At 41.3% G+C, this 16470-nt stretch overlaps 1 protein-coding gene and 1 long non-coding RNA gene across 10 annotated transcripts in view; one reads left to right on the forward strand and one right to left on the reverse strand.

Moving 5' to 3' along the window:
* RAB2A (RAB2A, member RAS oncogene family) overlaps positions 1 to 8894 on the reverse strand; it is an 86243-nt gene extending 77349 nt beyond the window's left edge. Inside the window, exon 1 of the mRNA XM_019716201.2 lies at positions 8309 to 8894. Within this exon, the coding sequence (XP_019571760.1) occupies positions 8309 to 8354 (46 nt within the window). The 5' untranslated portion in view covers positions 8355 to 8894. The remainder of the gene's footprint in view (positions 1 to 8308) is intronic.
* Positions 8894 to 16470, forward strand: part of LOC141568681 (uncharacterized) — a 49269-nt gene continuing 41692 nt past the window's right edge. For all 9 annotated transcript variants that reach the window (XR_012491884.1, XR_012491885.1, XR_012491889.1 and 6 more), the window contains exons 1-2: positions 8894 to 9117; positions 13285 to 13383. This is a non-coding gene — a long non-coding RNA (uncharacterized LOC141568681). The remainder of the gene's footprint in view (positions 9118 to 13284; positions 13384 to 16470) is intronic.

Here is a 16470-nt window from a genome sequence, read left to right on the forward strand (position 1 = left end):
AGTATAGAAACATTCAAAGAAGCAGGATAAAAAGTGAAGATGAAATATTAACCATTTCTTATTCAAGACAGTGCCATACATATTATTTCATTCCATTTTATAGCTGGGGACACCAAGACTCAGGGCGATTAAAGAGGTTGCTCAAGCTCACATAGCTGGTAAGGGGCAGAGAAAGAACTTACTCCTTGTTTTATACAGAGGACAGTTCTGCCCCATTTTACACGAGTGGAGGTGGGTGGTTATCTGTTTTAATAAAGGGAACGAGGGACTATGTACTCCTACAGCCACTCAACAGACAAGCAGTTAGGAAGCCAACAGAAGAGGACCGATAGGGGATTTGTGGGAATCAGAAGACACGTATAATATGGAAGAGAGCATGACTTTGGAGTAAGAAAGACCTGGGCTCAAACTCCAGCTTGGTCAGTTGCTAGTTGTGTGATGTGACAATTTGTCTCCCTTTCCTCATCTATAAAACGGAGTCTTCCTCATGGAAATCACTGTTCAGGCTCAATGAGTTACACCATATAGGGCCCTATACGTAGTATAAATATACTGGTTGCATATTTACATTCTTCACCAGATTAAGACCCATTATCAGTTATAATTAAGAACACGCATGCACATACTTTTAAAAAAAGCGATGGATAATATAATTCGGGGCAACGAACGGTTTTTCTGTGTGCACTGCTTAGTGCTAAGTACAGTGCTCACTTCAAAAAGGTGTCCACATCATGTCATTGTCAAGTATTAATGCTGCTTCAGACTTCAACTTCCTGTTTCTCCTTCGCCCTCGGGTAGGCAGAATAATGCCCCGCCATCAGACATATATGCCCTAATACCCAGAACCTGTGACTATGTTACAAGGCAAAGGGGACTGCGCAGATGTGATTAAGATTACAGACTTTGAGATGAGATTATCCTGGATTATCCAGGTAAACCCAGTCTAAGCACATGAGTCTTTATAAGTAGAAAACCTTCCCCGCTTCAGTCAAAGAGAGGGGACGACCCAAGAAGAATCAGAAAGAAATGACACTAGAACTTGATCCCTTGTTGGCTTTGAAGATGGAGGAAGGGGCCATGGGCCAAGCAATGTGGGTATGTGGGTGGACTCTAAAAGCTGGGAACAGCCTTCAGATGACAGCCAGCAAGAAAACAGAGATCTCAGCACTACAGCTGCAAGGAACTATATTCTACCAACACCCTGAATGAGCAAAGACCCTCCAGAAGGGAACTCAGCCTTGCAGAAACCTTGACGTTGGCCAGACGAGAGACACAAGTCAGACATCTGATATGTACATGTAGAACTTCAGAAATGTAAGATAATAAATTACACAAATATGAGCTGCTAAGTGTGTGGCAGTTTGTTACAATAGCAACACAAAACTAATACATACCCTTTCTCTCATTTGCATTAAAAAAACTGTAAACTTTTTTTTAACCTCAGTGCCCTTAATTGTTTTTGAAACAGAAATAAATGAGTTAGTGCACGAGGCTACCCAGCAGAGGCTACCCGCACACATTTACGGTTTCCGGAAGCACTATCGCTGCGCCAGGCACTGTCTTGCTTTCAAGAACTTCACTGCAGGATGCATCCATCAATATTTATTTTCTTCCTTTTCTCCCTCAGATTTGGCCAGAACAGTTAACTGTCAGCTACACCTGAAAACGGGAATATTTTGGAGAACTGGGAGAAACTTGAAGAGCTACACCACAGCTAGGAAAAGTAAAAGCTTATGAGGTGGGGGTAAAAGGAGGGAAGGAATAAGTAATTTGCCCCAAATGACATGGCTCAGTTTGTTCATCTATAAAATGGTAACTTCATAAATCTGTTGACAGATTAAAAGATAAGGAGCTTTCACTATTGTGCATGTACTATAAAAAGTGTGGAGAATTCCTCGTGAGAATTTTGGCACTACATGGACATAGTGCCAAAAGCTAATGTGATGGAGAATTCTATATAAATTCAGCCTGGATATATCTTAGGGATGACTTAAATAAAATCCCAGAAAGCAGAAAATCTGGCAAGAGAAAAGAATCAATTTTAGAAAAATAGGCCTATGACTGACCAGTAGAGAGGAATGTCATAGTTCCACCACTACAAACAACACCTTAAAAAAATACAGATGTCCAGGGCTCGCCGCAGGTCTACTAAAACAACATCTCCAAGGATGAGTTAACAAACAGTGCAGGAATTGAAGCGGGGTGATTACGTGTGTACGATAGCAGAGGGAATCTAGCATCTTTTTGCCAGGCAGCCTTTAGGTACTACTGAAGAATAACACCTAGAATGTAGCGTATTTTAAAACTTGAAAATAAACAAGGTTTATGAAATCTAATGGGAAAGTTTCATGTAGAAAATGAAAGGTTAGAGAGGGGGACAAGGCAGGTCAGAATGTGGCTGCTTGTTTTGCAGCAAAGGACACAGCCTCTCAGACTGAAGATGAGTAGAGAAAAACAAAATGGAGCAAGCACAGCTGGGCCAGAGAGGGAAAAACAGCTGAGCTGGCAAAATGAGGATCTGCTCAAATAAAACAGCAAAATGACTGGCTACTGCAAGAAGAGGAGAGCTGGCAAGATAAAATGGGGGAGGGGAAGCAGTGGGATGATAAAGGAGAGAATTAATTTCATGTTGGAGCAGGAGTAGGAATGGAGTGGAGACAAAAAGGACAAGAGCACCAAGGAAGAAAGAGGGGCATTCTTTGGGATGAGGAGGAGGTAGGTTCATTAAGAGAGGTGAAGAAAGGGAAAGAGGAATGAGAACACAGGGTCACAGCCTCTATGGTGCAATATAAATTCTCCGGAGCAACAACAATATTAGCGGGAGCAAGAAGCAAAGAGAAAAGGAAAGGCTGGTCAAAAATCTTTAAAGACTACACATAAAATGATAAAACAAAAATTTAAGTATAACAGAAATATATTGTTTACATCTTAGATGACATTAAAAGGTAGTTTCAGACATGTTTAGCTTTCTGATTTAAAGAACTACTAAACACATCTAAAAACAGGCAAAACTAAACAATATAGTTTTGGGATGCTAAGTGACACAACTATGAAGAAAAGCAAGGGAAGAATTCACACAGAATTCAGGCCAGGGGAAGCCTGAGAATGAGGGAGAGGTATGTGATGAGGACCTGTATTCCCTCAGCATGGGTGTTTGATTTATTACTTTCTTCAAAACAATTAAACTATGCATATATATGTAAAATATGCATATTTCATAACTTAAAAAATTTAACGGATTTGTTCTACCTCTGAATTTCCCAGTTTATTAATTTTTAAAAAAATTTTAAAAAGTGTCAGTTACAGTTGACATACAATATTGTATTAGTTTCAGGTGTACAACATTGTGATTCGACAGTCATATTGTGGGGGCAGAGTCCCAGAGAGCACTTTCCAGGCTCTCCGCCTCGCATGGGGAGGTGCTGGCTCAGGTAGTGACTGACCATCAACTGTGATTGGTTGGCCACCAGCTGTAACCGGTTAGCCAATTGGCTACTGATGTACCTGCGGGGCTGCACTGATTGGTTGGTTGGTTGGCAGGCAGAAAAGTGAATGGCGGAATGCCGATCATGTGGCTGCTACTGTGTGTGTCTCCCTGGCCGCCAGAGAGAATATAGTGGTATGACTCCCCTATCTATGGCTCCGTGGGTGTTCCTTTTTGGCCTAGCCACATCCTGTGTTCTTATGCGGGGAGCGGGACCAAAGACCCCAAAGGCCACCCCGCACAACAAATGGCGGAGCTAGCAGGGTCCCCCGCACGACACATATAACTTACAAAGTTAGCACCCATCTGACGCCATACATAGTTATTACAATATTATTGACCATATTCCCTTTAATGTACTTTACATCTCCTTGAATGTTTTTATATTTGGCCATCTGCATCTTAATTCCTTCCCCCTTTTCACCCATCTCACCCAAACCCCCTCCCATCTGGTAACCATCAATTTGTTCTCTATCTATGAGTTTGTTTCTGCTTTATTTTGTTTTTGAGATTCCACATGTTAGTGCAATCATATGGTATTTGTCTTTCTGCCTGACTTATTTCACTTAGCATAATATTCTCTAGGTCCATCCATGTTGTTGCCAGTTTTTTCCACCGTTTGTTTTCTGAAGATATTCTAGCAAACTTGCTCAAATCAAAATATCTGGGGGTTGGGACATCTAATCTTTTTTTTTAAAACACCCTAGGTGATTCACAAGAATCCACAGAAACTCAACTTTGAGTCTCCCACAGGAAGAGGGCTTCCTTCCTTCTGTTACAGCTCTAAAGCGCTAGAGAATCTCATGCCATTCCTTCACAAGTCCTCTAGGATTTTGCTCCTGCCCTCCCTCTGTATTTTCAACCTTTCAACCTCAAGTCTTCCATCTTAAAACACACACACCAGCCAACCTGATCTTGCAATCAATTCTAAACTTGTTCTTTCCTTCTTTCAGACTCAAAGTCTTCAATAAAATGGATCTATTTTTAACTTCCCAATATCTCTCTCTCTTTTTAAAAACCACCAGTAATATCCGTGAGATTGACAGATTGAACTGCAAACATGCACTTCCAACTACCTACCAGACATCTCTCCTCCTTCCCCACCTAGCAAATCCCTACTCACTATTCCCATTTCAGCTCAAACATCACCTTTCAGGTAAAGCCTTGCATCCTCCCCCAAAGGCCCATCCACTTATCTATTAAAATTTTTTGACACCAAAAAGCCTACCTTTACATTTACAACAAAGACAAAAGCTTTCCAGACAAACAACAAAAAAAGACTATTTAGAATCATGAAGTGAAGGCAGTCAAAAGGTCAACTTCCAGTTATAAGAAAAGTAAGTCCTGGGGACGTACTGCGCAGCATGGTGAGTATAGTTAACAACACTGTATTGTATAGCTGCAAGTTACTATGAGAGTAAACCTCAAAAGTTCTCCTCACAAGAAAAAAAAATTTGTAACCGTGGCAATGGATGTTAACTAAACTTGAGGTAATCATTTCACAATACATACATATATCAAATCATCATGTTGCACACCTGACACTAATAAAATGCTATATGTCAATTATATCTCAATTAAAAAAATACATTCAGATGATATAATAATGTATAGCCAGGCTAGTCTTGTTTATTTTTTTATATAGTACTTGTCCTCAAAAGATTTTAAGGGGGGCAGCCAGATGGCGCAGTTGGTTAGAGCACAAGCTCTGAACAACAGTGTTGCAGGTTCAATTCCCACATGGGCAAGTGAATTGCGCCCTCCACAACTAAACTGAAGACAACAAGCTGAGCTGCCTGAGTGGCAGCAGGATGGCTCAGTTGGTTAGAGCGTCGGCTCTCAACAATAAGGTTGCCGGTTCAATTCCTGCATGGGATGGTGGGCTGTGCCCCCTGCAACTAAGAATGAAAACGGCGACTGGAATTGGAGCTGAGCTGCGCCCTCCACAACTAGATTGAAGGACAGACTTGGTGCTGATGGGCCCTGGGGAAAACACACTGTCCCCAATATCACCCCCCAAAAAATATTTTAACGAAAAAAAAAAAGCATGTGGGGAGGAGAAAAGAAGAAGGGGGAGACAACGAAGGAAGAGAGGAGGGGACCAGTATGATGCAATAAGGAGTGGTGGGGTTATCAACTTAAAAGAATGAATAAGAGTTGGTCAGGTGAAAAAGTTCTAACCTAAACTTTTTCTTTCTCTTTTTTTTTTGGTGGGGGGAGAGGTGGTGTGCACAGCAAGAAGGGGCATTTCAGATAGAACACAACAAGGTTTGTGCTTTTGTGTGCCTAGTTGAGTGGCAGGGAAGGGAAGGGAAGGTTAGTGATGAGGTTAAAACGATAGGCAGAATTTTAGGAGTAACAATTATAGGTTTATTACAATTTTTCTCTCCCTCTATACTTAATAATTATCTGCTTGTGATATTAGGCCAGGCTTGTTAAAAACCAATTTTCACTTTATATTTGATTTAATGAGGGAAGGGAACATGGTAAAGGATTTCTGCCAAAGTCAATTGTAAGACAGTGGCAAATCTGGGCTAAAAAAATTCTGCTGTCAAGTTACTAACGTATTTTAATAGGCACACAGTGGCCTGTTTGGCTATTCTTTCATTACTTTAATGTACAGGACCTTCTACTAGGTTCTTCCTGAAATACAAAGCCATACAAAACACTTTTTCTGCCCTCAAGAAGTATATAATCAAATATAGGTGCCTACACAAGTATCTATAAAACAGTCTGGGATTAATACCAGAAAAATGATACAAACTGAGACATATCCAGATAAGTAGTAATCACTTTCAGCCAGCATATCAGGAGACGCCTGACACATCAAAAGAGCTTACTATAGTATGTTGACTCTAAAAGCATTATGGAAGCCAGGGTTAGACTTTGAAGGACTATTATTGCCAACTCCCACAGAGCAGCAAAGACCAGAAAAAAAGCAGAGCAATCAGCCCCTGGGCCTCACTGGCCAGGTAAGGAATAGTGAATGGGAAAGAAGGTTAGAAAAGTCAACAGAGGCTAACATATGGAGTTCTTTGAAGGTGAAACAAAAGAATGTGAGCAAAGGAACAGCTTCCTGACAGCCATGTTTCAAGAAGATAAATCTGAAACCAAACTATACAAGCTGAACCGCAGAGGGGAGAAAGTACCGCTGTATAGAGTCCAATGTCAGGTACTCAGTGCCTGAACTACGCAGTTAACAACAGCAATGGCAAGAAAGGAATATGTTCTTTTGAATTGCCTGGGGATTGTTTTTGAATGAGGGCAAATTCCAAGAGAACACCAACTTGTTAATATTTGTAGCCCTACTACTCCCAACACAATGCCTTACCTGTAGTAGATGCTAAGTAAATAAGCATCCGGCCAAGAAGGCAACTTGCAAAGATTAATCTGCATCTTCATTACTGCTAACGTCCATAATCTCTCTACTTCTGAAACCTACTCATATGACAGTTAACGTGAAGACCCTCTCCAATCTTGGTTTTACAACCTAAACCAAACTTCGCCAGTAGGCTTTAGAACCCCACTTCCTTTTCCCTCAAAGTATGCCAGAGCATTTTTAAAGGCACATAAATTTGCTACTAAACATTTGCAAAACACTGCTTTTCCCAGGATTTCCTGTAGAAAACCATCCAGTTTCCATACACACAACAACAAAAACTTGCGGAAAAATGGTTACTTATAGCAGGAAGTTTTTCTTTTAGGCAGCAGTCAACATGCTTCTTGTGTTACTTATTGAATCTGCTAACTCACTAGTGCAACCACCAGTTGCAGCTTACATTTCCAAAGTTGTGCAAAGGGTCCAAAGTTGTGCAAGAGTCATCACTGAAATTAGAGTCTGGTATATTAATAGTTACAACACCTAAAGAAACCTCAGTATTATTAGAGTCAAGCAATACCAAAATCACAGGTATTAAAAAATATTTTAGCAGTTTGTTTACTATCTGTGCAATATACGCCGATGTTATTTTAAGTGAGAATAATTCAATTTCTTTCTGCTTCAGCCATCAGATCACCTGAAAATTGGCACTTGTGACCCTGGGTTTGATATATCTTAAAAAAAAAAAAAATCACAGTGTCTCCGACACACAAACACACACGCAAGCTCATACCCAGAGCACTGAAGGGCCTTGCAACTACCACCAAATAAGCCCAGTTTACACGTGGCAAAAGTCGACAGAACTCTTTCATGCTTTAATGACCTCGAAAGGGATTTCCCAGCCGTCAAGTAATGGGATGTGATTTATCCTGATTCGGGAATTGAAGGTGTTAGGAAAAAAACAGCAATTTTTTTTAAAGGTTTCCTTCTCTTCTTCTCAGCTGGCTGTCCCGAACCAGGGAGCGCTCTGCCCGGGCCTTGGAAGATGCATGTAGGTCAGAGAAGGTGGGACTGTTCAGGAAACCCAAGACCCTCCTCCCATCACCTTCTGCTCTCCTCTGCCTCCCTTTTGCTTTCCCGGACGCTGCAAAGAGGCCCAAGGTGATGGGGCCTTGGCGAGGGATTGCAATCCACTGAGCCGGGCCCTGACGGCCCCGGGCTGGGCGGCCCTCCTGTCACACACTTCCCGATCGGGCGTCGCAAACGGCTGCCACGGCCCTTGGCTGCACGACTGCTCGGGGCGGGGGCCGCGGCCCAGGCCTGGACAGGCCGCGGCCGCTCGCAGTGCCCACGTCACCAGCTCCAGCACTGCGGAAATGGAGCGGCGCAGCCGGCAGGGAGGCACCGGGCGGCATCGGCGCCCGCGCCGCGGCCAGACGCCGTTTGCCCCTCAGCCGGGACCCGCAGGTCGCCGACACCCGCCTGGCAGCGCCCCAGGCCCTCACCTGTGTCGCCAATGATGATGTACTTGAAGAGATAGGCGTACGCCATCGCCACGGCCGCTCGGTGCCAGGGCACACGGCTCCTCCTCCGGCTACTGCTCCTCCTCCTCCTCCTCCTCCGCGCCCCTCACCCCGGCGCCGCTCGGCCTCGAAACGCCAGGCCCCGCCCGCCGCCGCCGCCGCCGCCTCCGTCAGCCGCCGGGAGTGAGGGGCTGAGAGGAAGCCAGACCAACCGACACCGCCAGAGCCGAGTAAGAGAGCGCCCGGCCGCGCACAGTCGAACAATAACAGCCTCCTCAGCGTCTCCGCCCCGCCTCCGCGCCGACCCGGAACTGCTGCGCTGCCGGCGCCGCGGGAGTAAAGGGGAGGAGCCCGCCGCCGGCCGCGCCCACCGGCCGCAGCCCCGCCCAGCGGAGCCCTGCCCAGTCCAGCGCCTCGCCGGCCGCGCCCCGTCCGCTGGGTCCGCCCCGAGCTGGACGAAGCCGGGTGCTGGTCGCGGCGGCACGTTTGAGCTACAGCGACCCTGGTGGCCCTGAGGCGCTGGGGGAGGGGTGGGGAGGGTGCGCTTCCGTCGCTGCGACGTGCGCGACTGTCGCGTTCTTCCGCCCTTCGGAAGGGGAGCGAGGCTCGTGGTGGGAAGGTCGGGTTCCGCCCAGGGCCCCGCCCTGGGAGCGTGGAAAGGTGTTTGGAAATGCGGGCGCCGCCCTGAAGTGGGTTGGTGTGCGGTGGTGTTTCTGTGCTTGGAGACCCGGCCTTGGCAGTGAAAAATGGAAGTAGTTGTGTACTCGACACCGTAAATAAGGGAATGTGAAGTAAGTGATGGTATGCCCCTCCGGTGGAGTACTACGCGGCGAAAACAAGACTTAGGACTGTGTATAAATCTATATTTGTGTTATTTATATATGATACATAACAACTATAATATGTAATAAGTTATATTTGTAAGTTATATTTTGTTATATAAATACATTTCCTTTTACCATTACGTAAAATGATAGGAATACACTTAAATACCCTGTGTGTCAAGTCAGCCTTACAGGAAACACAACTGGCACCAAGGGGGTGAGTGGGATGGGAGGAAGATCGACATTTCACTGAATCATTCACGTGTGGTTTGGTATGTTTTTTCTGTGTTCATGAATTACCTATTGAAAAATACGTTTAAAGGAATAAACAAAACTTCTTTGTTCATTCAGCTAACGTTGAGTATGTACTTTGTTTTGTGAACTGTTAGGCATTGCAACTAAAGGCAGACCCTGTTCTGAAGGGGCACAGATTTTGGAAGAGGGAATAGAGGACAGAGTAAGTGTCAGCGTAGGTTACCTAGAGAAGATGATGTCTGAACCAGGCATATGAATGTTGAATAAGAATGTGTCAAAATGACAAGTTTAAGGAAGGGAACAGAAGTTTAGGCCAAGAAACAGAATGAGCAATGTTCACGGGGAATTTAAAGTTGCATAAAGGCGAGAAGTGAGTAGGGTTTAGTGGCCTGGTTCCTATTAATATTCTCCTCATTTGGGATCCTTCATTATGTAATTCTATTGACATCTTCATGCTGGGCTGGCTGTGGTTGGTTGCCACATGATTTGAATGGCCTCATAAGTGTGAACTCAGGTTTTTTTCTGGAGTATTTGGAGGAGAGTTTTACTAATGATTCAAGGATAGCCTACAAGAATTTGATAGGAAAAGTTACCTGCAATTGCATAACCTGGTTCATTCATCGTAGCTTGGGGACGAGAGGTCCCTGCCCAAGGCCTCTAGGTTCCAGAAGCCATTTTGTCCCTCCCATTTGAATGCCTTCACTCAAGTCTTTTCTGGTGATAGACATGTAGAATGTCCCCTCCTTCCAGGAGCATCTCAGTTCCTTACTGTTCTCAGAGGTACGGCCTTTATTCATAGTCCCAGCAGGACAACTCTTATCAATCCAGATGTTACACAAAAGCCTAGTGTCCTTAAGTTTTAAGACTCTAGAACATCCCCATACTGTTGGAGAAGGTGAGTAGCTGAAGATGTCACTGGTGCCAGGTCATGCAGGGTCTTGTAGCCATGTCATTATGCAGATAGAACTTTATCCAGTGGACACAAGGGAAACTGAAGAGAAAGGTCAGAATTGGGTATGTAAAAATCATAGAAATGAATGTAGAGCTATAGAAGTAATGCAGTAGAAAGAAAAGAACTTAGGAAACCTGGCTTTTGATTTTGGCTCTGCCACCAATTGGTTGAATCATTGTGACATACCATTTGGCTTCTTAAAGTGTCTGTACTCATCTATAAAGTTAAGTGTTACCTAAGTGCTCTGTGCCAAGTCTGAAGTCCCTGAATTTTATGTTTATCCAACCTCCAGATCTAAAGCCACCTGTAAAGTAGATAGTAATCCTCTCATGAAAATGTCAGGGCCACAGCAGTCAAATGTATATTGTTCTTGCATAGACCTGAGATGCATTACTTATTTGTACACAGGAATTGTAACGATCAGTTGCTGCAGAGCAGTGTCATCTAATGAAAAAATTGACTCCTTTTTCAAGTCCTTCTCTGAGCCTCAGTTTCCTTATCTGGAAAATGTACATAATAACTGCCCCACATAGTCAATTTAGGGTCCAATGAGATAATACCTGTGAAGATATTTTGTAAATTATGAAAAAATATATACTAATACGTAAAACTCTTAGTGCTGGATAATTTTTAAAAATTACCTTAAGGAAGTAAAGGCCTAATCACAATATAAATTCAGTTTTTTAAATCAGCTCCATTCCTGTCTCTATTTCTCTATCTTTATTTTTTTCCTACATGTCCTTCATACTATTTTGTTGTTTTCTCTATGCCTATACGCTGTTTTAAATCCTCTTTGAAACAATACAGTGTATACATAAAAACCACACACACTTTATTTTAAGCATTTTATTTAGACCCCCAAATCCAAAAACATTTTTCGAGAAAAATTTCTCCAGCAAAATGACAGAAATAAATCTTACCTTAAGTTGTAGGGTACATCCTGGGATTTTTCCATTCAGTTTTATTTTCAACTATTTCACCCTCTTGAGGATAAATCCAATAAACTCATCTCTCAGTCTTACATCACGTATGGTCTGAAGGTCATAACTGTGAAATGTAAAGATTGTAAGACCACATTCTCCGAGGTCTCCTAGTTCAACTTCTCCATGACATTTTAAAGTACAGTATTATATTGGAATTTTGCATTTAGTGCTCCCAGCCAACTTTTCATGAGTTTACATTTTCTCTGGTTTTGATTCCTCTGAGACTGTGGGAAGAGAGGTAGAGTGGGTTGGCATGGGAGAAAGGTGGCTTGGAATACTGTAATCCGTAGTTTCTTAGTTTGGTTTTCATGGTTTCTCTAGCCAGTTCTTGAATGAACTCCAGGGGCTCTGATCCTCCCGAAATGGTATGCAAAATGGTGTATGTATTTGCATATAATTTTATGGGAGAGATTCTTACATGACTCCATGCCCTAGAAATAGTTAAGAACCACTGTGAAATGCCCTCTTTCAGCCATTTCTAAATACCACAACAGAACTAATTTTCAAGCAAATACTAATAAGCTCAGTACCAGTTTTGCAGAAAGAAAGAACTAGTTTCAAATCCCGAATTTCCCATCTATCAATTGAGTGATCTTGGATAAATTCCTAAACTCTCAGGCTCAGTTTTCTTATGAGATGACATAAACAAAGTAGCACAATGTCAAGTTCACAGTAGACATTAAATAAACGTTGAAATCATTTCCCCCTTCCTTTCATCCTCTCCTTTGTCCTCCACCTCCAACCTGTCACTAATAACTGTAGGAGTTAAATGAGGCCAAAAGACCTTCTGACTTAAAGGAGATTAGTGTCTCCTTGTGCTGAGTCATGAGTGGCTTTGGCCTGATGAAGGCTACAGGAGAGAGGTACTGTGTTATTTTAGAGGACAGAATTTTGTTCTGAGAAATGAGGGTAGATTTTATGGGTGGAGACCCATTTAAGCTGAGCCTTAAAGGACATTATCTTTCATAGTTATTGCTTTAACCTAGTCATTCTAGATGCTTCAACAGCCCTCTTCATTGTACTTTATTCACCTTATCCACCTGCTCTGCCATTTATATTCTAGTTGGTCAACCCACTTAATATCCTATTTTACTTTATCATTCATGACTTATTTTTGACCACTTGTCAAAGCCAGGAATGACTGTTTTCTCTCTTCCATTTCATTCTGCTTATCCTTCAAAAACTTTCCTAAAGAGTCAAAATGATTGCATAGTCACATCCTTACTCAATGTGAGTGGAAGTGGATGAAGAAACTTTCTTTTACATGTAAACTATTCTTTTTACCAATGGACCGATCATTAGTAATACAAGGGACCTACATAAGTGCGTGGAACAGAGAAACTGAATATTGGAATAATAATAAGCTTATTTGATAAAATAGTGGATTAAAAATATAGCTACACAAAATATTTTGAATTAATAATTAAGAAAACCTCAAAAGTTAGTTAAAAACCAGAAGAGTGTTCTTAAAGTAACTACTTTTCTAAGTGCTTAACATTTGCTTAGTGCTTTCAGCAGAGAAAGTGTTCTGGAGAAAGACCTAATATTGGATTCCAGGAGGCCTGAATTATAGTCTCTTCCCTGCCACTACCTAGCTGACCTTGAGAAAATTATCTTCAAGCTCTTTGTCATATGTTCAATAAAAATAATAATTTCAGTGGCTTACATAACTGAATTGCTGGGAGGTAGATGTGAGAGACTCTGAAAAGAACATTATTACTCGGAGAGAGTATATATACCAAATTGTGAATGAATAATTTTCTGTACATATCTAAGTATATTAAAAGACCAACTATATAACATCAGTAATATTTCCTTATCAGCATTGCTGTTTTTTTGTGTTTTTTTTTTTTTTTTTGTCAGTAGAGACTAGACCATGCAATTACCCCAAACCCTACTCTTTATTTATCTTTAATGTGTTCTATGTCTTGTGTTAATTGGTAGGTGTTCCTTGTTTTGGAAAAGTTGGGATGGGAATAAGAATGTGGATGCAGGAGGAGTATACTTCACATTGTGCTGAAGAGAGAGCCACGTACGACTCCCGTAAGTGCTTCAAGTTATTTTCATCTTTACCCCTAAAGGTCTTTAAATTTTGATAAAGAGAAATCAATTTTCTCTCCATTTTTGAGGAAATGATGAACTAGCTCTGTCCCACTGGGAGGTGTGGCCAGAGAAAACATGTCACTGATGTCCTTTGTGTAAGATGGGATCTTAGAAAATAAGTGGTGCAGGGAATTGTGAGATCACACTTCAACCTTTTTGTGTCTCCCTTCCCTCCTATCTAATCTTTATCTCTGCTTTTAACAATCTCATTGTCAGAATTTTTGACATGTGGAGTGAGACAGAAGAAAATGACCAGCACAGGATCACATTTCGCTTCTAATCTGGAGAAATAGGAGTCTTTTTCAAAACTTCCTTATTTAAAAAAAATAAAAGTTATTAAAAGAATAAATCTTTTCTTCAAAAATTGAGATTATATCTAAAGGCTCACATTTAAAAATCTGCAAGGCTAATTTAGATTTGTGCCAAGAATTGTATCTGCACTTCTCCCGGTACTGATCTTTTAAAAATTTCAATTTAAGGCACTTGGGGATCAATTCTCAAGAATTTCTTCAAATAAACAGATCATGAGAAAGTACACTACAACCTTAAAACAGCAATCAACATTTATTCTTATACAAGTTTTGTGCATCAGAAACCTAGGAGCAGCTTAGCTGGGTGGTTCTGGCTTGGTGTATCTCATGGGGTTGCAGTTAATCTGCAGTTATCTGAAGGTTTGATTGGTGCTGGAGGATTTACTTCCAAGATAGCTCAGTCACATGGCTTTTGGCCAGGCGCCTTAGTTCTTGCCACATGGATCTTCCATAGGACTGCTTGAGTGTCCTCATGACATGGAAGCTGATTTCTCCCAGAGTGAGTGGGGAGAGAGACAGAGAGAGACAGAGAGACAGAGAGACAGAGAGAGAGAGAGAGAGAGAGAGAGAGAGCGCCCCAAAACCTCAATGTCTTTTAAGACCTAGCCTCAGAAATCACTCCTGGTCTCTTCTTTTGGTCCCGTGGATCCACTATGATAAAATGTAGGAAGGGACTGCACGAAGGTATTAATACCAGAGGCAAGGGTCACTGGGAGTCATCTTAGAAGCTGGCTACTGCAACCTAAAGAGATCGCGAAGTATAAACAGGGATCTAATAAATGTCTAACCATCTGAAATCAGATACATTTTGGATCATATCAGGTTTATTTAACCTGTCTATCTACAATAAAATTTTACTATAAATAGATTAGTGTATAAAGAAGTTTATGGTGGTTTTGGTTTTGTGTACTTCTGAAGGTATTTTCGATAAAGGACCTGAAAAATAATTACTTTACAGTTGGAAAAGGGAGAAAAAAACATTTTTCAGTTTTTAAAAATTATATTTCAAAGCCGTTGTTTTGAGAATAGAATACAATGACAATGCAGCTCCTAAAAAGTCTTTTAAAAAAGGGTTGTTTGTTTCCATCCCAAGTCCTTAAGGATTCATGTGGTTCAACAGAGTAAACAATTTATTTCTATTTTCTCATTAACTTCTTTGAATACTTTTATAGGAACTCAATATTTTCCTACCTGTGAAACTCATCAAAATATTGTAACAGTTGATTATGCATTTTAAGTTTTAGGTTAAAAAACTACATTAAATTCAATTAGGGGAAGCACAGCCTTTAGTTAAGCAAGTTTAAGGCACAAATAGAAGTTTGGCTATCATCTTATTCCCTAAAAGTAGTCTTTTCTGGTACTATAGTTTAGTAATCTTTATTAAAAGAACTGAAGGCTTATGTCATTTTGGAATCTCATTATTATTTTTTAATTTTCTTTAAATTTTTTATTGGGGAATATTGGGGAACAGTGTTTTTCTCCAGGGCGCATCAGTTCCAAGTCGTTGTCCTTCAATCTAGTTGTGGAGGACGCAGCTCAGCTCCAAGTCCAGTCGCCGTTTTCAGTCTTAGTTGCAGGGGGCGCAGCCCACCATCCCATGCAGGAATTGAACCGGCAACCTTGTTGTTGAGAGCTCACGCTCTAACCAACTGAGCCATCCAGCTGCCCTGGAATCTTATCTTGAAGTTTTCATTACTAGACCCAATGGAGAATATTTTTTACTCTTAGTAAAAGGATGTTTTAATTTTCTTTCTCTCCCTTTTTCTTTTCTCTTTCTTTCTTTCTTTCTTTCTTTCTTTCTTTCTTTCTTTCTTTCTTTCTTTCTTTCTTTCTTTCTTTCTCTCTCTCTCTCTCTCTCTCTCTCTCTCTCCCTCCCTCCCTCCCTCCCTCCCTCCCTCCCTCCCTCCCTCCCTCCCTTCCTCCCCCCTCTCTCTCTTTCTCTCTCTCCCTTTCTTTCTTCTTTCTTGTTTTTTTTTTTTTTTTTTTACATGTGTTTTGCCAGGACCAAGTCAAGTAGTTGTTTCACTCTAGTTGTAGAGGGCGCAGCTCACAGTGGTGCATGCCACTGTGGATCCAACCGGCAATCTTGTTATTAAGAGCACCACACTCTAACCGACTGAGCTAACCAGCTGGCCCTATTTTTCAATTTTCTTGATACTGCATTTGATAGAAATTATAATACAAAACCTCTACTAGAAAGAGTAGATTATTTAACATTGACATATTGTACTTTTTCTTAATTTCTCCTTTAGAAAAATCAATTATAGATCTTTAGAACTAGCTCTCTTTGAATTGACTGAATGCATTTCTGGGTGGTTCTCCTTTCACTTTACCCCAAAAGCCACTAAATCCAAACACCAAATGTGAGATTGTCTCATCTGAACCCTGAGATAAGCTATTTTGTTTATTTATAAAAGAACAGACTGAGGTTCTTAAATTACTAATTAAAACACAAAAACTGAATTATTTACCTTTTCTTTCTTGGAATTAAGCAGAGATGAGGAAGTAAATATATAATATGTTTTATTATGTGATACAGGCTATAGGAAATTGAAAGCGGACTCAGGATACAGGCATTCCTCAATTAACATTAATTCACTTATGAAATTTTTGAAGTCACTAAAGTGAACGACTATTCAGTGACTAATTTAATGTAGCTTTCTAAGAAAGAAATATTTGCGACCTGCCACTCATATGGCAGGTACTCTGCCAGGTG

This window comes from Rhinolophus sinicus, linkage group LG14 (assembly GCF_036562045.2).
Source record: "Rhinolophus sinicus isolate RSC01 linkage group LG14, ASM3656204v1, whole genome shotgun sequence".
NCBI lineage: Eukaryota > Metazoa > Chordata > Mammalia > Chiroptera > Rhinolophidae > Rhinolophus > Rhinolophus sinicus.